General features: G+C 36.9%; 1 protein-coding gene and 1 pseudogene across 4 annotated transcripts in view; one reads left to right on the top strand and one right to left on the bottom strand.

The window, feature by feature from the left end:
* Mindy3 (MINDY lysine 48 deubiquitinase 3) overlaps positions 1-22,074 on the top strand; it is an 81,383-nt gene that overhangs the window by 11,198 nt on the left and 48,111 nt on the right. For 3 of the 4 annotated variants that reach the window (XM_031369032.1, XM_031369031.1, XM_031369029.1), the window contains exons 3-8: positions 2,111-2,171; positions 3,803-3,973; positions 6,986-7,037; positions 7,902-8,016; positions 10,410-10,483; positions 11,710-11,789. In XM_031369032.1, the coding sequence (XP_031224892.1) occupies positions 2,111-2,171; positions 3,803-3,973; positions 6,986-7,037; positions 7,902-8,016; positions 10,410-10,483; positions 11,710-11,789 (553 nt within the window). The remainder of the gene's footprint in view (positions 1-2,110; positions 2,172-3,802; positions 3,974-6,985; positions 7,038-7,901; positions 8,017-10,409; positions 10,484-11,709; positions 11,790-22,074) is intronic. The other variant, XM_031369033.1, reaches the window with a different exon arrangement.
* LOC116089713 lies at positions 15,999-17,493 on the bottom strand (annotated as a pseudogene).

Below are 22,074 nucleotides of genomic sequence, written 5' to 3'. Positions count from 1 at the left end.
TCATTTATTAAATAAGAATTTACCAAGATTTACTAATACTGTGATAAAGGAACTCTAATCAGTGGTGAAATAAATTTAAATTTTATAAATACTACCGATATGACAAGCAAATTGAGGGGCAAATTATTTTAGGTCATCTTCTACCATGTATGAAATATATCCTTAAAAAAACAAAACATCAATGTACCAATGCTCTAAGAAAAAGGATTACTTTAAGCTCAGAAAAAAAATTAATAAATATTATTATTAAGGGATATTGTCTGTCTTTAACAGAGAATTAGTACAAACTGGGTAAGAAGAGCACTCCATCACCATAGGTCAAATGGGCATCACAAAGTAGTTGTTAACAGGCACACTGATGCTAGATAAGAAAAGAATAAAGACATTTGCTGAGTGCAGGCCAGTAAAAATCAAGCAACAGCTTATTATGTTTACTTTTTTTTTTAACTCTCTAGATATAAAATTGTCAAGCCATATGTTGGTGGAGTGCTGCTGGCACTCTTGAATATTGCTGTCTAGTTCAGATTAACTAAGATTCTGTGAAGGTGTTGTAGACTATGGTCAGAGTTATAATATATAGATTCTTAATGAATAATGTACCTCTGAGAAACTCCTTTAAAATAATTTTTTCATATGGAAAAAATTTTCTTCATGAAGAAACTCATTTATAGTAGCAAAAGCTACAACCAACCTAATGTATTATAACAAAATTTAAATGTGGACATAAAAAGTAAATCTTAGAACTTCATAGACTATGGCTTTTGATTTCTGGGAAAAGCAAAAATAATGCTTAACGTATACCTTATAATTCCTTCTTCTAAAAGCAGTTATGAAAAGATGGTGAAGGCATTGTTATATACCAATAGCAGTAGAGTTAGTGTTGAGATCAATGCCCTTGCTATACTGTCAGAGTTTGTTCTGAAAGTAGTTACACAGGGTAGTTAATTTATGTTGATTTCTGGTCATAGCATAGAATTGATTATAGTGTCTGTTTTATTTCTGTGTAAGTACAGTAGGACTTTACTGTTGGCTGGTCACAGTCTTCGAATTGGTGGCCTGTTGAGTGCCTGGCACAGATTTTCTCATATAATCCTTATTGAACTCTTTATTGAAATCTTTCAGAGTTTGTCCTAGCACTTTTGATTGATTAGTAAATCAAGACTCAAGCTTAGGTCCTTCTGACTAAAAGCAATCTCCATCCTGCTTTCTAATAGCATATAAAGAGTCTTAAAATACCCCCATTTCTTAGACTTGCCCTACAGGGATTCATAGTCAATAGGTGGAGACCAAGAACCCACATTTAAACAAGTCAATTGACTGTGCCTTAAGGAGGCATTGTCCTGTATCCCATGGCACTATCCTGTATCTGACATAGCCAGTAAAGATTAGAAATCATTTCATTTTTCTTTCAAAGCATATAACTTGATGACTTATTTCATGAATTATGAGTTCTTGTGAGAAAGTGATTATTCTAATAGTAGGATTTTTACCTTCCCTCCTCTCTCTCCTCCCTCCTTTCTCTCCCTCCCTCCTTTCCCCCTCCCCCCTCTCTCATCTTTCCATAGTACTGGGCATGTAGCACATAATATCAACATAGTAGGCAAGTACTATACTACCGAATTTCATCCACAGTGCTTTTGTCTTTTAGCTTAAGACAGGGCCTTGCTAAATTTCTGCAGATGGCCAGTAGTGGTATTCTCTGTATAACAGAACAGAGCTACAGGAAAGACTGGACCATTGTTGTATTTAGATATCTCCTATCCCAGAAATCCAAGAGAAATGTAGAGGTATTCTGGTAAACCTTTACCATTTGAACAGATTACTAGGTTTCTATAAATTCCAGTTACCTATCTATTATGGGAATTCATTCTCTACTTATTAGAATGTATGTATGTATCTGCAATGACTAATTTGTGAATTGGGGCAAAGTTTATAGTAGTATATTCTAAGTAACTATTTGTGTACCTTGTCTTTTAACTGTCGGGGAAGACTTTGAATAAAACTACTCAATAGATCAGAAAGATGGTATCAAGTTTTTCTAGTTTTAAGTAAAAGAGCTGCATGAGCTGTGACTACCATGCATTCTAACTGTCGCTTTAATTGTGTAAAGGCATTTCTTTTGAAGAAGCTTCTGTTTTCCTCCGAGAAGTCGTCCTGGCGGGATTGCTCAGGTATGCTCGCTGGCTTTAAAGTCTCCTCCCTCAGTCTTCTCTTAAATCTGCTCTACATCGCATTTGTTGTTAGTAATTCATTTTTTAAAAAGTTTGTCTTCAGTAGGAAACAATTGATGAAATATTATTTCTCAGATGTTTCAAAAAGTTTCATAAACAGTGACTTTGCTTTAAAATGTTCATTTTCAGATTTTTCTTAATAAGAGAGAGGAGACAGAGTATTATGAGTAATAAGGCCTCTTGCTTAAATGGCTGTTTCTCTTACCCATTAGATGATAATGTATCCAGAGTGAATACCTATATGCTCTGGTGTTTGTTTGACAGGATCTCGCTAGCTGGCTAGCCTGGAACTCACTGTGTAGGCCAGGCTATCCTCAGACTTATGATCCTTCTACTTTACTTGTTGCTAGGGTTCCATTCTTGCACCACCGTGCCTGTGTTGGTGGTGGCTCCCAGCCCAGTCTCTCCTGATGAAGAGCTCAGCACTCTTGTTTTGTTCTTTTATCTCTTATTATAATGCATTATTAAGTGGGAACACTGAAAGCAGATGAAACTATCAGAGTTTCTGCAGCTTGAGTAATACCCAGCACCACCTGATGACAAACATCTGCATTCCACTTGGCAGTTTACAAAGACCTTCCCTCAGTTGCAGAATTTCTTGTGAGCCTCACAGTCACTTTTGAAGAAGGCAGGAGATTAGTGTCAGCTTTGTGTATAAGGATTTAAAAGTTTTCGTTCTAACCCAGGACTGCAGGATCTCCTCAAGACTGAGCTGAGGACTTAAGGAGTCCTGGTCGTATATTTAGTATGAGTGTGAAGTACACAAGTTCAGTAAAGAAACTTGGAGAGTCAATTATCACCATGGCTTTTAATTACTGAAAACATTTCTTCCTCAGAAATATAGTCTCTTTGGCAGACTTCAAAAACATTATCATAGTGTCATGAAGGCTGTGATGCAAAGTGAATGGAACCATCACGGACTGTAAAATGTGATATAGGATGCAGTTACACTGGTTTCACGTGGAAGTGTGAGTGTGATAGTGCACTGGAGAGTGGATGCCACTTGAGAGAGGGAGGGGCTGCCCAGGTTCTGGAGGAAAGGGCCTTGTGTGTGCCTTTCAGCAAAACACCAGAGCTCAGCATACTGGGGGCTGGTGTACGGTTTCTGCTTTATGCAGCAGAGTGGTGGTTGCTTCTGCTACTGTAATGGATTGTGGTTTGTGTGCTGATGGTGTCTCATCGCCTTGCTCTTATTCCTGTAAATTGGTCAGGCAGAAATGAGCAGATGAGGAGCACTAAGGTCCCCAGGGCCCTGCTTTTCCTTACGTTTGACTCTGCTGGAGAGGGAGCCGAGTGCTGAGGGGCTCAAGACAATTGTTATTTCTCACAATGTTAATTCTGCACTTTCCAGTCTTCTTCTAGCTGATGCCAGTTTTAAAGTGATAATATTTTAATCTGTAGGCACATCGTTCTTCCAAAAAGTAATTTATAGTCTTCTGGTTATATGGGTTTTCCTTATTCTTAGAAAACACTTGATTTTCATTATTAAGCTGAGGCATTCTTACTGTTTCTCATGACTCGATTTTCTTTTCCAGACAAAACATTGTAACTTATACTTTGGTTATTTTTAGAGGACGAGCAGAAGGAGCTCCTTTGTCATACCTTATGTGATATTTTAGAAAGTGCTTGTGACAGCTCTGGATCATACTGCTTGGTTTCATGGTTGAGAGGAAGGACACCCGAGGAAGCCGCTAGGATTTCTGGGAGTCCTGCACAGTCTAGTTGCCAAGTGGAACATTCTTGTAAGATATGTTTTTATTTCATGAAGTAATTTCTTGTCCTTTTGTTTTAATAAATCTATTGAAAATTTTGAAGAGAAAAATTTTATGTTTTGATAACACTTTCTCTTTTTAAGTTTAATTAGTAATCTTAAATATTTTCTATCTCCTTTTCCATTATTTTATTTAGTGTAAGACTACATTTTTACAAAAAGAATTACGTCTGTCTTTTAAACATTTTAAAAATAATTCTATCTAACTTCTGCTTGATTAAATCTCCTTTTAGTATTACAACTTTGACTTTAAACATCTGCATGCTGAAGTTGAGGTGCACAGTGTTCTTCAGATGAGAGTGTTTTCTACACCAGTAGCTGCTTAGCTATTCTTAGCTGCTTTCTAGAACAGTGGAGATAGTTTATTAATTAAACACTGGTATTTTACTTCTGATCCTTTTGAATGTTGTTATATATTTGGACTAAAGTAATTTTAGTTTTGTTTTACTTATGTCTTAGGTTTTCCACATCTTGACTGTAGTTTCTTTATTTTAAATAATACAAATAATACCTACTCTCATTCGTAAAATTTACATACTTGAACATTCTTAAAAGTGGGCTAAACACTGCCAAAATGAACAAGTAAATTAGTAACTTCTCGTGATAGAGAAAATAGAGAGAAGTTGCTCCTTGGTTTGCTTTGGAGGATTAATCTTGCTAGTTAGGTGAGTTTTGCTAATTGTTAGTTCCCAAATACATAGATTGAATAAGTACTTTATGCCATATATACTGGAACATACTCACTACCTTCTATATAAAAATGATTTTGTAAAAGTCAGAACCAGGCATTAGGAAGTAAATATTGATTGTGTGTGATGTGCATCACTCTCCATGTAGAACTGTCTACAGACAGTGTTGTCTCCCCTGAGCAGAGATGCCAGTGTGTTCACTGTCCATTTTTTCCCTCCCTCTATGATTAGAACAGCTTGTACTTGGCAAATTTTAATAACACATTTGCAAGAAATAATTTTAAAAATTTAAACAGTTGAGTAATGTTTCTTTTCAGACCTTTAAAACATTGCCTTTCAAAAAGAATTTATTTTGGAATTGATATTGACATTTAAAGACAAATGGAAACTATTCAAAAGAATGACAATAAAGCATCATTTAGACTAATTTTTAAATGTTTTGTAAATTTTACTGTGTGGCATGTAAGCATGTTAATAATTCCATTTGAGATAGTACATATTGAGAAAGGGACACCTAAAGCATTCACAGTGTTTACGCTCAGTGTGTGCTTTACAGTAGCATTATATTTAGCATTATATTAGCACATGCATGCCATATGCTTACTCTGGAGTGGTGGTACATTTCCATGCTAACATGTTGGCAAGCTCTAGAGTGAAGGCGTCATAGCGCATTGTTAGTTACCTATGTCACTAATTTAGATGGGCATGTTAGATTGAATGTTCCTCCAAAATGACATGATATAGGGTTTTTTAGTTCACTTAGTGCCTCATTTAAAAAATAAACATGACATAAAACCATACTTGAAACATGCTTTTAACTTCATATACATTTAAAACATTTTATTAATTGAGAATCTGAGAATTTATCTTAGATACTGACAGTTGAACTGAGCTTGCATATTGAACTTACATATTGAAATATTGAAGTATTTATTCCATATAACAATCTGTTTTATCTGTCTTTCTTTATTCCCAGCTGTGGTCCTCTTCTTGTCTTTATTTCCTACCATCTGTGACTGCTAAGCTATACTTTTTTGCGTGCTTCTTGAAAGTACTCTTTTTATGTCAGCTTTACAGTGAAGCATAAGCAGTTTATTAAACAGTGTAACTTGAATGAGGTTAGATAGAATTATTTTATCCTCAAAATTTAAATATGAAATCTTTCCTCTCTCATTGATATTACATTGTGTACAGCATTACCTCCATTGGCTTTTGTGGTGTATATATTTTTTGCTTGTTAGTAATGCACATTTGTTTGCAGTAGTGAATTCTTCGGTTCAATTTCAGTTTGTTTCCCACATAAACCAAAAGATAAATTAAACGATTTGGACTTCTAAAGATTTTAGAAAGTCATTTGAAATATTGAAAAGTTAAAAATCAGGTTATATAAAGCTAATATAATGTGATATTTTAAATTGTAAGTAAAAGTTTTATATTTTAATCACTAGTGAAAATGTGTGACTTTCTATGATTTGCTTCATGAAATTGTTCATTGCAAGAAAGTAGTCATTTGATTAGCCATTTTTAAAGACATTATCTTCTGGAAGCAAGACTAAGTCTACATTTCAGTGCTGGTTAGAGCTTGGTGCTCTTAGGATTCCTCTGTGGACCTCAGCTCCCTCTTTTACAAGTAAAGAGGATGAGGCCATGGCCGCTAAGTGAGGGAGGTCTGTGCTCACAGGAGTGCCCAGCACTCAGTAAAGCCTCAGTCAATGTTATCTTTCATTTAAATGCTTTCATTGATGTTTTTAAAAAGTTTAAAACTTGTAGTTTATTAACATAATCTTAACAATTGCTGACTGCATGAATGAGTGAGGAAACAAACTTAAATCTGTCCTTGAACCTGTGGTTTCAGTGCTATGCCTAGTATATGCATTTAATCCGTGAACAGTAAGCCTAAGGATTTTATATTGAGAAAGATTAGCCCTGATAATTACTGCTATCTGTAAACTAGGGAATTATTTTAAATTCAGGCATGTGACAACGTGTGACAAACAGGCAGTAGTCCCTCCTGTTTTGCATATTCTCCTAGCTGTGACTGAGTGTACAGGGATGTCCGTTACCTAATAACGCGTCTGCGTTCTCAGTACTATATCCATTTTAGTTATACTCATAGTAGCTAAGATGATGAACTATAAATTCATGTTGTTATAAAGTTCAGAGTAAACTGAGAATTATAAGGGAATACGAGATAGGGAATGGTTTGATTGCTTGAAAGTATTTACAGCCTGCTGTGTGTATCTTGTGTCATTTATTTGCCATGTGTAGTGCTGAAAAGTGTCTTTTATGTATAGCTGCCTTGGCTGTGGAAGAGCTTGGCTTTGAGCGATTTCATGCATTAATTCAGTAAGTAACATTGAAACATTTAAAATACTTACCTTGTGGACACATTGCTATTTAAGTATGTTCATACTATGGAAAGATCCTTAGATATACATAGCACTTCTTAACTTAGACATGAGCTTAAAATACCTTGTTGAGCACTTATTTGATTTCAGATTTAAAAATAATATATACATGTGTATGATTCCAAGTCCTAAAGTAACTAAGTACATTTTTCATTAACACTAAATCAAATATGTCTTCATCATTATCAGTGGAAAAAAATCATTTTATCATGTTTTTCTGTTCTGAATGAATGTAAACCCATTTGTAGTGAGCTAAATACTAGGATCATTTTTCTGCCAAAATATGCTTCCTGTAATTTTCATTAAAAATGCCCATATTTCATCAGAACATTCAAAGTTTTTATTATAAAGTCCAAGGGAGGCCACTATGTTGACAGAGTTATAGGTGGCATTTTGAAATTTAACATTAATTTCTTTTAGAAGAAGCCCCAAATGCATGCTGTAGTTTTATCCCTCAGATGTTTGTTGAAGAGCTTGAATGCTTTAATAATAATTTTCTGGTTGTTGAGCACCTCTCTGAAGAGGGTCAGTCTGTGGTCTAAGTAATTGCATACACAGAAGGACTGGGGGCAGCTACTACACCCAAGAGAGCTCCCGACATTGCTCAGACTGTCTCCCGACACAGGGGCTGTCAGCAGGAGTTTTTGTTTTCCGTGGCTAATTTTTTTTTTTTTTTAGAACTTGAAGATACTTAATAAAAATCTCTTGTTTGTATATAGTAATGAGTAAGAATTTGAAACTTTTTTCCATTTATGAATGGAGTAATCGGGATATTAATACTTAATTCTTCTTCCCCCCCCAGAAAAAGATCATTCAGAACTGTGTCAGAATTAAAAGATGCTGTCTTGGACCAGTATTCAATGTGGGGAAACAAATTTGGAGTCTTGCTTTTTCTCTATTCTGTATTACTGACAAAGGTTTGTTTAAGACGATTTACTTTCTTAGCTCAGTGCTGTTTTCCTGTTTGCTGTTAGAAGCTGTGTGGCCGATGTTTGTGCATCAGAGTAAGATTCTTGTGGCTTGTAAGGACTTGGTTCCTGCCTCCACTCGTTCTTTAACCACTTCCACACTCTCCTCCCCTCTGCCCTTATGGACTACAGAGGTGACTGATAATGTTCTAGTCTTAATGTCATCAGGTCTTCTTGATTTTGGTTTCTTTGATCTTAGCAATATCTCTAGCACTTAACCTTTTAGCCCCTGTAGAGACTCATTCTGACCCCTACTTTTTCTGGATTTATTTGTTAATCGTTATGCTAGTTTCTCATATAGTGTGTCACATTTTTTTTAAAGCATTTTCTTTCATCATTTTGTTTTCTTCTTTATGTGTTCTCTTACTTGTTTTCTCCTTCTGAAATTTAGAATTCCAGAAGAGTCTTTTCCTGGGTCCTGTGTAATTGTTCTTACTTTTCTTCTATGGGTAGCTATTTCTCTCAGCTCACCTCTCTGCTCCTAACTCCCACATGCACACTTCTGGTCCTGTCTTCTTTGCAAATGTCAATTTCAATGCTTGTGGCCTTGCAATCACACTTGGAATATCTCCTGATCATACCTTGTCTGAAATCAGCTTTTTTTCTTATGGTTTTTGAGCATTGACTCTGTATGATAGGTATGTGACATCCTTTTTTTTTAATAAAGGTTTTCTATTTTTCATTATAAAAATGACATATTGATAATTCTATTATGGCCATGATTTGGGGCATTAGCTTTGAGATTTATTTTATTTAGTACATGCAAAAGAGTTTTTGAAAAAATAGAAGATATGACTTAAATTTGTTGACAGGACTCAAGAGCAAACTCTGGGTAGTAAGGACCATTTGGTTTATGTAGGACCTTCATAGATGAGAAGAGTTTTACAAACAGCAGGAGAAACAAGTCTAAAGAAAAAGGGGTTGGGATATAACACAGGCTTGGGGCTCATAAATACTGCAAGCCTACTGCAGTGGGAATACCTAGGAACAACTGAGAATGGTGGGATACGCACCTTTTATATAAGAAGTGTCTTGTGAATTGTGCAAAACATACTTAGGCTTTCATATCATCTGAATTGGAACACAGTACAATGTTTAATATGAAATGACAAGATCTTATTGTGTGGCTAGGAGATGCCTGAATTGGAATGAGAGTTTGTGATGAAGAGATTTGGTAAGTGGAAACCTAGAATCAAGGAAACTGAAGTAGTATTGTAGTAGAAGCCTAAATAAAGCAGGATGGTGACCATAGAGTGGAAGAGAAAAGGGAAAGTATTTAGAATCAAGAATAAATAAGAGAAATCTGCCAACTACTTGAATGAGGTCAGGTGGTTAGGGCAGCGGCAGTGGTAGGTGTTGCACCCTCATGAACTGTTCATCCTCGACCCATGTTTTTGTCTCAAATTCTGATGCTCCTGGTATCCCTGACCTTTGACCTGTATCCCAGTGATTGTGTCAGCTGTTCCCTGGGATACCTTTGACCCCTTGCTCTCTAAAGTGATTTCCACTCCTGCCCACCCACTGTGCCTTTTTCCCACAGTGCATTTTGACATTGTCATAGCCTGGTTTGTTTTGTTCTGTAGGATGACAAGTCATGATCACCTAGCTCTCTGTTTTCCCCTGTGGTACTTAGACAATCTTTTAATACTTTGATTGTCTAATCCTAACACTGGTTGTCTAATCTACCCTTAGCTTTGGCCTCGTGTATAGCAATCAGTGGTTCAAATTAGGTGAACATTGCTGTGGATGTCACTTCTGCACTTTTCCTGTGCTGCTTCAGCCTCCCTCTGTAAGACTGAAAGGTATTGGGAGGTAGTGGTTAGGAAATGAGGAACTGCCTGTTCTCATGACTGATACTTTATTTTGTTACTGTATATTTGAGTTATCAACTTGGGGGAAATGTATAGTCATATGTAAACTTTCCATTTTCTTCTTCTTATACCTCTCGTGTATTTAACTGCATAGCTCTATCTAAATTCAAAAGTCTATGACTTTATTATAAAGTTTTTTTTCCATGACCTAAACTAAATTTAGTTTTCTCAGTAGGCATATTAGATTTTATTTAATTTATCCTGAGGTTAAATAAATGTATTAAATGAATTCCTCTTCTCTCTTGAAAATTGTTATTTCTGTCTCTTTAACCAACATTAGACATACTACCTCTGAGTCCCTTAGTGTCCTTCATAGAGCCCATGAAAGAAAATGGAAAGTGATCTTTGGGGAGCTACTTCTTACCGTCTCAAATACAAGTCTGGATAATTCGAATAGTAGTTTATTAACATGTATTCCAAACTGGTCAACCTTTGCATTAAATGAAGTTAATAAAATTTTGGTTTCTTTAGGGCATTGAAAACATAAAGAATTCAATTGAAGATGCAAATGAGCCTTTGATAGACCCTGTGTACGGGCATGGCAGGTAATGGCTGCAGTCTGCTGTCTCTTACTAAATCTAGGCATTAGGAGCAGGATGCTCTCTGAAGAATGTGTTGGTAGCAGAAGTCTATGGTCTTGACTGACTCTGTGCCACATGTATTGTGTTATTTTAGTCAGTGCTTGCTGTGTATGGACAGCATTGACATCCAGTTTCAGGTTGTTTACACATGACTCTTATGATGACAAGTATCTTGTTTACATTACTAATGGCAATATATGTTAACAAAGTGTTCGTTATATCCATGTATAGCCTTTTAAAAAAGCCTAAATTTACCCACATTAACTTAGAAGTAAATATTTTCTTACCTATCTGGGTTAGTTTCTTCTAGAGTTGAAACAATTCTTTTCTAGTTTTTTCTTCTTTTGCTTATATTACCCAAATCAATAGAATAGAGAAACTCATCTATTCTCATCCAAGTCCTTCCTTTGACATGTGTCTTCCTTAGCTGTTAAGACTCACCTACCTTCCATCAAAGACTACATGTGAAATATAATTGTAATGGTCTGCATCTGTTGCAAAGAGAAGTGTCTTTGGTGCGGGGTGAGAATTGCATTTATAAGGATAAATATTTCAAATGTAGTTAAGGATTATGCTGATTTATTAGAGTGGTTTTTGTAGATTCTTCTCCAAGACCCATGACTTCACCAGCCAGGTAGCAAGGTTTCCAATGCCAGTTTCTTCTTCAGCACCAAGTCCTAAAATTATGCTCATGCAAGTAACATTATATAAACTGAGCAGTTTATATTTATTCAAGAATATGTATGGGTGTATGTAAATGTGTGTGTGTGTGTGTGTGTGTATGTCTATAAGTGTATATAGCAACAAGTAAAGGAAAAGAAGCAATTAACTTAAGAGCAAGGAAGTACATGCTAAGGGTTGAAGAGAGGAAAGGGAAGAGGGAAAGTAATATAAATATAATTATAAATTCAAAAATGATTACATATAAAAATAAATGTAATACTAAGTGAAATGAATTTTTATTCATTTAAATATAGCATCTTAAAGCTGTTAGGCTTCTGAGATTGCAGAGATGTGGGTGCAGGTCAGCACTGTGGTCTCACTAAGGCTGGACACAGGGAAGGGAAGCCGAGGGTTCCACTCAATTTGTTTTAACATAATTTAACGTAAAAAGTCATTTAAAATTGTAGAAATTACTTAAAGAACTAGTTTTGTGCCTATTTTAACTGATATTTAATTTTCATTGATAGCCAAAGCTTAATTAACCTCCTCCTGACGGGGCATGCAGTGTCTAATGTGTGGGATGGTGATAGAGAATGCTCAGGAATGCGTAAGTATCTTCTTTGCTGTGTTCTTAAATGATTAATAGTTTAGTGAACTATAAAGGATGTATCTTTACGCAGTGGCTCTGCATTATGTGGATGTTAGGTAAGTGCTTCTGTTACAAGAGCCCTTTATGGTTTCTAAGATGCCGGAACATTAAGGGCAGGTTTCTGGAAGCCATCTTGGGCCTCAAATCTACGAGCTTAGTCAGGCTTGATCCTCAATTTTTTGGTTTTCTCTGCTTTGTTGAAGGGACTGTGGAACTAACTTTAGAGATGGTAATCTACCTCTTAGTATGTGTAACATACTGGTACTTATGCAGAGGCAGTACTGCATGCAGTGCTGGAAGTTGTGGGAAATTATAAAGTAAGTGAATTACTTGTTCTGACAAGATCCTGGCTTTTATTATTACTTTTAATCCATGCTTTCCATGCTGGGCAAATGTAATGTTTTCTGAGGCTTTACATCCACTCACCTTCAGTCAGCATTACCATGTCTGGTATGTTGTCATGAACATCAAGTGAAGCACACTGGCCAGGACATTCGCTTAAGCAGCTGGTGTGCGGCTATGAATTAAGTCGCCTTCATTTGTTCCTGGGCAATCTAAATTCATTTGTTTACTCATTTACCTTTTTTGGAGTAAGTGCAATAAGCCTCTTACTGAAATGTCTGTCATAGGATATGAAGCTTCATAGTTTGTGATCATAGGCAAATTCATACTGTTTTCCCTTTGATTTGATGTTTGATAGCATTCTTGTTACCAAACAACAGAGAATATATTTTGTTTGAGGAAATGTTACTAATACTTTTCATTCCCAAATGAATGATTCTTAACTTTTTTATTTGAGTTTTCCTCAAGTTTTAGAAATTTGTATAGCTGATTCACAGAAAGAATTAATGCTAGGAAAATTTTGAGTTAAAATTACAGAACTCCAGAATTTACAGACCACAATACAACCTTTCACTGTGCAGTTTGGAAATTAAAGCCTGACTTCCTACACTAGAGTGCAGTGTAACTGATTTAGGAAGAGCCTGGCTTTGCTGACTTCACAGATAAAGAAGTCTCCAGAGTACTGGCTCTTGTTCTGCTCTCTGTGTCCAAGCACATCCTGAGGACTCTCCACCAGATGTGGACGGAAAAGTGTCTGATCCATCCGCTAGCTAAAGTGCTCATCTCTTGTGTAATGTGGAGTGTCTTTGATTTTGCCCTGCTTCCCTTCTCCCTCCTCCCAAAGCTTCTGGTCTCTGGGAAATCTGCTGTAATAGAGAGAGAACTAGAGAAGACACTGCAGCTTAAGTCCGCCATTCCGCCTGGGCTCTAGCACTGCTACTTCCAGCTGCTTGCTGTGCCCACAGCTGTTGTCTATTGTTCATTACTAAGTTATCTTGGTTCAGTTTCCTATGCACTCTACAGTCTCTCTCAGGTTAGCCCATTTTAAAACCCAGATCTCCTGCCCTCTTGCCTCCCCTAGGTGCATAGGTGCATTTTGAGGGTCTTACCACAGTTACAGAATTTGTTCATCACTTAATATAAGCCTTGGTTCCTGGTATATGCAAATTCATTCATCTCTGATTCTTGAAGTACTGCCATTCAAGGCTAAGACTGTCAGTTTACTAAGGATAATTTAAAGTGCACTTTAGGGATTAAAACTAAATAATGGCTAGAAGATAGAGTTTTTTTTCAGAAAGAGAATTGCCCAAGTGTATTTAAATTTTCCCTTCAGTCTTTTGGAATGTGTTCAATGTGTTCAAGTCTTTTGACTTGAACTTAGTTCTGTGTCCAGATGTTTAAGCATAAAATAAAATCCGTACATTTTTTTTCAGCTTTTGCTGTGTGTATTTCTGGTTTAGACAAGATGGTAGGAAGTGTAGAACATAAATGACAAGTTATGTAGTAGTTTCCAACAACGAGACAAGTTACTTCTCTTGCCTTAATTTCCTTTTATTTGGAAGTAATGCCTTCCTCAAATGGCTATTGTAAATACTAAGAGTTGTGTATTGTCTGCAAGGGCTCATAGGAAGAGCTCAAGTCTCTGTCAAGTGCATTTTGATGATTTGATGCATGGTGAAATGAGATGCATTGAAATAAGAACCGTAGACTTGCTGAGGAAGAAGGAACTACTTTCCAAGTGTTTATATTGGCATAAATAGACACAGGAATTTTAATGTGGACAGATAGTATGCTCAAAAGGCCTTTGGGGGAAACATACATTATATGTTTAGACAGGGAGACAGACAGGTGGAACAGAGTAGTATATATTATTTTGAAACCTTTAAATCATGAATATTCAGATCCCAGCTGAGAACAGTTAAGGGTAGGATTTTCAGGTACTGGAACATGGCCATAAACTTTAAGACATGTAGGTGATTCTGCTGTGTGTACAGCCCAGTTTGAGAAGCAGTACATTTGTGATAAGCACTGGTAAGGGAAAAAACTGTGGCAGCATGGGCTTGGATGGGAACATGCAGGCAAGTGCTGTACCACTGTAAGCACTGAATGGAGCAATAGCACAGTAGGATCTAGGTGGAGGAAGGATGCTGACAGTGTGTAGCCATACTACAGAGGAATCACAGTTTGTAAGCTGTGGCACACAGCATAGACAAGGACAGAGGTACAGGACAGTGACAGTGGTATAGGAGGGGAAATATAACTGCCTATTTATTTATTTTTATTATATATTTTCTTTATTTACATGCCGTATGATTTCTCCTTTCCCACTTTCCCCTCCCCCCCAAAAAAAACCAACCAAACAAAAAAAAAAAAAAACAAAAAAACAAGAACAAACCCCTGCTGCCTCTCCCCTCCCCCTGCTTACCACCCCACCCTCTCCCACTTATTGGCCCTGGCATTGGCCTACACTGGGGCACAGAACCTTCACAGTACCAAGGGCCTCTCCTCCTATTGATGATCTACTTTGCAGTCCTCTACTATACACATGCTGCCAGAACAATCAGTCCCACCATGTATAGTCCTTGGTTGGTGGTTGAGTCCCTGGGAGCTCTGAAGGTACTAGTTAATAACTGCCTATTTAATTCCTTCCTATAAGTAATATACTTTGGATATGTGTTTTTAACGTGTATAGTTAAGAAACTAACCACTATGGTTAGTTTTTATGGTTAGATATTATGGTTAATAATCAGCTTAGTTGATTATTAATTTGCCCAAAGTGAAACAGCAGAAACTAAACTACAGGATTTGTGAGCATGGTAAAGCCTCTGCTTGTTCTGTATAGAACATCTCCTGAGGTAGAGTCCAAAGGAGGTAGGACTTGTAGGACTTTCTGTATTAGAGGTGAGGGTGAAGTGAGGATAATTAGAAGGATTTTAAATTTCATTTAATACTGCATTAACACACAAAGCATGAGAAAGCCCTTAAGGGTGTGTATATTTTGACAACATGCTTGATCCCTTCAATATACTACATTATGTACTACATTTCAGTGCTGGACATCCTAAAAGGTAGATGTTTGCCCACGTGGGAAGAAGTTAATCCAAAGGTCCTTGCCCACAGTATAGACTTGAAAAATGAGCTGTGTAATATATCTCATTTCAGGAGAACACGGGTTCAGAAAGAGTAATTCTTTAATAAGATAATTGAGACATAAACCACCTTTTAAGGGATTTCAGCATTGTGGGCAAGAATTTTGCTGGCAAGCTCATAGAAGTAAGGCTTTAGATGGGCTTCATAGTTCTTGTTTTAATGATTGTAAGTTGTCTCTGTTATACACAAGAGAAAAGAGCCAGTTTTATAGGAGCAGCAGGAAACAGGAACATGAGCATGAAGTAGCTTGGCAGTAGACGTTCCTTTGAAGGAATGATATGCAAGGGAGAAAAAGCAACAGGTTTCATTCAACTGAGGACGCTCATGATATGGAAGTTTACTGGTGGTCTAAATGAGTGTAGTAAATGTGCAGAAGTAAAGAAGAGGAGAGATGGGAGTCCGCTGCTCTAAGGAACACAGCTTCCTTGAGTTTCGATGAGAAGAGGGCAGTGGGAGAGGTCTGGAGCAGATCCCACTTGTAAGGCTCTTAGGTTTGAGTGTTGTTTGTTGCTGTTGTGTTTGTTTTGTTTTATTTAGCCAGCAACAATCGCTCCTCTGGCAGAATGTGGACTTTAGTTGTGATGTGGGAATGTTCAGTGGAGGATGGACAAAGACATTTTCCAGCTTTATTTATTAAGGTTACTTGGTGTTTAAACCAGCATATGTATCTTTTGCCTTGAGCATTTTACCTTGGTGAGCATGTGGGTGGTTTCCAGTTTGACCACTATAAGACGAACCTGTAAGAAACATTGTGTTTGAGGCAGGCCTAGTCAATGTTCCTGCACGATTGGCTTGCTAAACTAGATGTGTTTTAAGGATTTAGTCACAGGTTGACTTTTTCTTTGTAATAACTTTATTGAAATCTCTTCTATGTACTACGCATGCCACCTAGAGAAAATGTAGAGTAAATCAAAACTGAAACACTTTTCTCACTTTATTTTGAAACACTTTATTAAGAAGGAATCTATGTCAGCACTGCTATGTAAACAATGACAGAAATAAGGGAAACACATCAAGGATTGTGTAGACAGTAATATATATTGTCCTTTTTATAATCAATGTATAATAGTTAAAGAGAGTTTAATCCTTATTAAGCAAACATTTTTGCATACACAGCCTTCTCTTTATCCTTCTGTGCCTTTATCATTTGTTTACAATATAACAGATAGCTTTATCTCCTGTGCCTTCTTAAGATCAGCCAATGCTTGATCATATTCTTTTAATCCTTGCCATCCTTCCGCTTTTCGGTATAGTGCTTTAGTATTTGAAGGGTCCATTTCAAGAGCCTCCAAGCAACTGTCAATTGCCCCCTGCCAATTTGACATCTTCAATTTATAAGCACCAATATTCAACACAACTTAAGACTATAGGTTGCAGTCTAGATATATCTGCTTTCTCAATAACAGCCTTTGAACTACCCACGTACCTTAAGACCTTCGCATATTTTTAATAGCCATCTCCCAGCTTTGAGATTTGAAAAAGGTATTTCCAATGTTTTTTAAGTCTTCAGATATTAATAAAATTTTATCTACATCTTTTAAATCTATATCTGCATCCTCAGGGAAGCCTGGATGGCTATCACCAGAGCCATCTTTGGGGAATATTCCCCAGTCATCTCCTTCTTTCAGTTCTCCGCATTCTGCAATAACACATAGTTTGGCAGGTTTTTCACCATTCACTTCTACATTTTCAAGCATCCTTGCCACACCTAGTCCTTTTATTACTTGACCAAATACCACATGTTTCCCATCCAAATGAGGAGCTGGAACTGTTGTGATAAAGAACTGAGAACTATTTGTATTGGGGCCTGCATTTGCCATGCTCAGCAAATCCTCCCGATCATGCTTACAATGAAATTTTTCATCTTCAAATTTTTCACTATAAATATTTTCTCCACCTGTCCCATTTTGATTTGAGAAGTCTCCATCCTGAATCATGAATTTCTTAATAATTCGGTGGAAAGGGCATTCGTTAAAATGCAGAGCTTTCCCAGTGTGGCTCCAGTGCCTTTTTCTCCTGTACACAATGCATGAAAATTTTCTGCAGTTTTGGGAACAATATCTGCAAACAATTCTAAAACAATTCGTCCAACTCGCTCGATGTCCACGTCAAAGAAGACTCATGGGTTCTTGGAATTGGAAGGCTTGGCTGCCAGGGATGGGTGAGACATCTTCACTGAGGGCGCTGGAAAGCGGGACACGAGTACATCGTGCTTGAGAGGGGCCACTTTTCTCACTTTATAAAGAAATCCTGGTCTCATCAGCTCCCCATACTTCCATCCACTCCACGCCAACAACTCATATAAATAGAATTATATGGTGTCTGGTGTTTGCATCAAATTTCTCTCACTTTGAACAGTGTTTCCCGATACCAGTGCTTTCCTTAAATTGATGAGCAAGTGATATTGCAGGGTGTGGTGAGCCATACATCTTTATTCATCATCAATTGCTAGACATTTGAAATGGCTACCTGACTGTTAGGAGTAATGCTGTCAGGGACACCCATGTGCGAGTTTTTGTGAGAGCATGTTTTTTTTTGTTTTGTTTTGTTTTTTTGAGACAGGGTTTCTCTGTGTAGTCCTGGCTGTCCTGGTACTCACTCTGTAGACCAGGCTGTCCTCAAACACAGAAATCCGCCTGCCTCTGCCTCCCAAGTGCTGGGATTAAAGGCGTGTGCCACCACTGCCTGGCGAGAGCATGTGCTTTTAATCTTTCTTTGCTATATACCTAGAAATTGAAGTCCTGGGTAGTATATTAACTCAGAAGATTGACTGTTTTGAGGAATGTCTCTGTAACAATTTGTGACAACTTTGTCTCTAAAGTATGCCTTACACCTAGGAAGGAATCAGCACATCTTCCTGTCTGCAGACTTCTGTTTTTTCTGTATCCTGGTTGACAACTGAACATTGTCCAGCTTTAAAATTTGGTCAGATTTTGACAAGTGATTTCACATTTTAATTGACATTTGTTCTGCTTCCTCCTTAGTTCATATGTAAGCCTGTAGCTCTGCTGCCCTCTGGGAATTGCCTCTGCTCATCGTCTGCTGTTACAGGGGGAGTGCTTGCTCACCACAATTTCTGAGGCTGTCCAAGTCCTTTAGTTGTGTACAGTGCAGGGAATCTCTCCCAACCTTTTCTTAAGTAAATTTTATCTAATGACAAAATTTCTTTTCTTCCCAAGGTTTCCACTTCTGTAATCATTTGAACTTTCTATCTTTCTATTTGAGTTAGGATTTGGTTGCTCTTCCTCCATATCAACTCCCCAGATAAAAGTAATATTTTCTAGTATTTTCTTCAAATGTTTTATTTTTTATTTTATTTTATTTTATTTTATTTTATTTTATTTTATTTTATTTTTTTTGCATTTTAGAGACAGGGTTTCTCTGCGTAGCCCTGGCTGTCCTGGAACTCACTCTGTAGACCAGGCTGTCCTCGAACACAGAAATCCGCCTGCCTCTGCCTCCCAAGTGCTGGGATTAAAGACGTGAGGCACCACCGCCCGGCTTAAATGTTTTACTTTCTTATGTCTTGTCCATTCATCATTTTTATACATTAATTTAATGGTTAATTATCAACAGTAGTTGGTGGTCATTAACTTAAAAATAAATAGAAAATATGGAAATTTAAACTCTAAAGAATATGATCATTTCTACAATTAAGTAATATTTTAAATTATGATCTATAAGAATTAATAGATCAGAAATGATGGTATCCTGAAATTGTACTACTTTCTACAACATGTTAGCTAGAGCAAGATTGTTAGATAAAGTTAGTATCCTAGTTAAATCCAACTTTGAGATAATCAGTCATTCTATAGTGCAAGTGTGCATGTGTATTTAATTTGAACAGGATTGTATATTTCAAACAACATTCAGAATATAAATGTAAATGATATGCGGCTTAGTTTTTATTGTCAGCTTGACACAACCTAGAATCCCCTAGGAAGAGACAAGTTTCGTTAATTAAGGTACAGTCCAACCAGGTTGGCTTATGTGATAGTTGAAATGAGAATGGCCCCTCAGGCTCATATATTTGCTTGTTTAGCTACCAGTTGGTGAACTGTTTGAGAGGGAGTAGAAGGATTAGGATCTGTGGTCTTGTTGGAGTTGGTGTGGCCTTGGAGGAAAGTTTCAGTAGAGCGTAATAAATTTAAGAAGTCCATTGTAAAACATACTGACTGTAGGTAATGACTAGTCTCTACTTGAAAGTTACCAAGAATAGACTTTAAGTATTGTCATCTCTCAGAATATATATATGAGGAAAAAATTTTTAAAATGTCTACAATGGTCCATTTAAAATATCATGCTACTAAATTTAGGAAATTAGGCTTCCATCTATCTCGGTGATGAAGTCTTCAGATCTGGTCAACAATCCCGTGCTCAGGCTGGCCCATACTCAGGTATTCCATCTATCTCGGTGATGAAGTCTTCAGATCTGGTCAACAATCCCGTGCTCAGACTGTCCCACACTCAGGTGTCAGCTTTACATGATATTTCTTTCTCTTTGTTTTCTCCTGTCATATATATATGTATATGTAAAACAAACCCATATATATGGGTGTTAAGTAGCTTAATTTAACTAATCTATAATGAATAAATATTTCAGGTCATGTTGTATAGTATATATATACAACGTTTATTTTGAATTATAGATAAAATTGAGTATTACCTTTTGGTAAAATAGTTTTATTTCTTTGCCATCAAGCTAAACAGCAGTTTGAAAATTCAATCAGGAATTTAGATGATCTTCAGCTCTCTGTTATGAGCTAATATAGGCAATGGCAAGATAGTCATAAATTTTTATACCAGCTTCTTGTGAACAGAAGGTAAAGATTCTGAGACTTCTAAAGAAAATCCAGTGTAAGTTCTGGAAATGGTATGAAGATATTGTTTCACAGCTTGGTATAGAAATTACTAGATAATGCGTTTTGAAATATTATCATCCAGTGCTTATCATAGTAGTATTCTCCATGTGGAAGAAGTGGAAGATCAGGAGTTCAGGGGCCATCCTCAGCTATATCATGTTCTGAGGCAGCTGGTAGAATACATTTTCTGAGTCAGAAGAGAACAAAAGAAGGAAGTAGTATTTAAAGCAGATGCCTGAGCATGGGATTGTTGACTAGATCTGAAGACTTACTTCATCACTGAGGCAGATGGAGGCCTAATTTCCTGTATTTGGTAGCATGATATTTTAAATGGACCATTGTAGACATTTGACTAAACCCATAGAAATAGATGATGTAGTATCTAGTTGTAACACTAGGTGGTAGTAATTGAGTGTAGAAATAAAACTGTAGGACCTAGTTCTCAACATAATGTGTTTTTCTTTGAACAGGAAGATTTTGCTACTGCTTACATTTTGGAAGAAAGGAAACAGGCTGTTTGCTGACCATAGAATATCATTGCTCCCCTATCTGCTATTCACTGTACTCCTAAACCCTAGTCGCTGCAACCCAAAGACTAAGATGTTTATATTTTCTACTATTAATATTCCTAAAGTTTATGGACAAGAAGTTTTACTTGTAGATAGTAGATATACTTGTGAAATTGATATTTTTCATATTTGAAATTGAACTTGAGAAAAGCTTTTTAATCTGTGTTTATGGTCCTGCTTACTGTACATTAGCTTTAAGTGCTAGTACATGAGAAGCCTTTCCTGCCAGCCCAGGTCCACCTGTGTGTGAGCAGTGTCTTGTGTCAGACTCTACTGTGCGTCAGCTGTTGTGGCTTGCTACTTCCTTGACCTTATATCAGTGAGTTTAGCCTTCTGCTGGTGACCCATTAGTGTTCAGCAGGCTTGCCCAGCCTCTGCTTCTGGACTCTACTGCCAGTTGCTTATCTCCAGTAGAAGTCCCAAAAGTGACTCAATCACAGGTTGTGTAAAAGTCAAGTCATGCTCAGTCTTCACACAAATCCAGAACATGTTTCTTGAATTCTTCCTTTCAGTTAGTCACTGTTTAGACCCCATATTGAAAAACCAGGAAACTCTGGCAGATTTTCATTTCTTACCTGAGTATGTTAGTTTTCATTCTTTCTTATCTTTGGGCTTAATTTTTTTTTTTCTTATCTTTTCTGGTCTTAAAATTTTCTACATATACCATCAGATTAAATTCAGATGCTGCCATTCTTCTAAGACTGTCCTGACATGGAAACATGTTCTGCCACACTTTACTCTGTGTGAGAGTGTGAGAGAAAGAGAGAGAGAGAGAGAGAGAGAGAGAGAGAGAGAGAGAGAGAGAGAGAGAGAGAGAACACATATGTAGAGAGCTTGCATCATTTCTCTTTGCCCTTAGTAAGCTCTTAGCCTTTATAAGGCAGAGACTACTTCTTACTCATCACTGTCTCACAGTCTTAAGCACACTGCCTGGTTTCACTTAGAATAGAAAGAATAGCTTGAAATGCATGTTTTGCTAGACAGTGGTAGTGTACACCTTTAGTCCCAGGACTAGGGAAGGAACAGACAGATAGATCTGAGGTGGAGGCCAGACCATTCTACAGAGCAAGTTTAAGGACAACCAGGACTACACAGAAAAACCCTGTGTTGAAAAACAACAAACAAAACAGAGAGAGAGAGAGAGAGAGAGAGAGAGAGAGAGAGAGAGAGAGAGAGAGAGAGAAGGAAAAATCATGTTTTAAGGGCTATGTAGTTATGGTCACCATTATCTCATAATAATACTAATACTTATGACTTAACAAGCTCATTTTTTTTTCTCAAAATCAGGGTTAATCAAGTTAGCTCTTTTTTTTTTTTTTT

Source organism: Mastomys coucha, unplaced genomic scaffold (assembly GCF_008632895.1).
Source record: "Mastomys coucha isolate ucsf_1 unplaced genomic scaffold, UCSF_Mcou_1 pScaffold15, whole genome shotgun sequence".
NCBI classification, from domain to species: Eukaryota; Metazoa; Chordata; class Mammalia; order Rodentia; family Muridae; genus Mastomys; species Mastomys coucha.
This window is presented reverse-complemented; position numbering and strand designations above follow the sequence as displayed.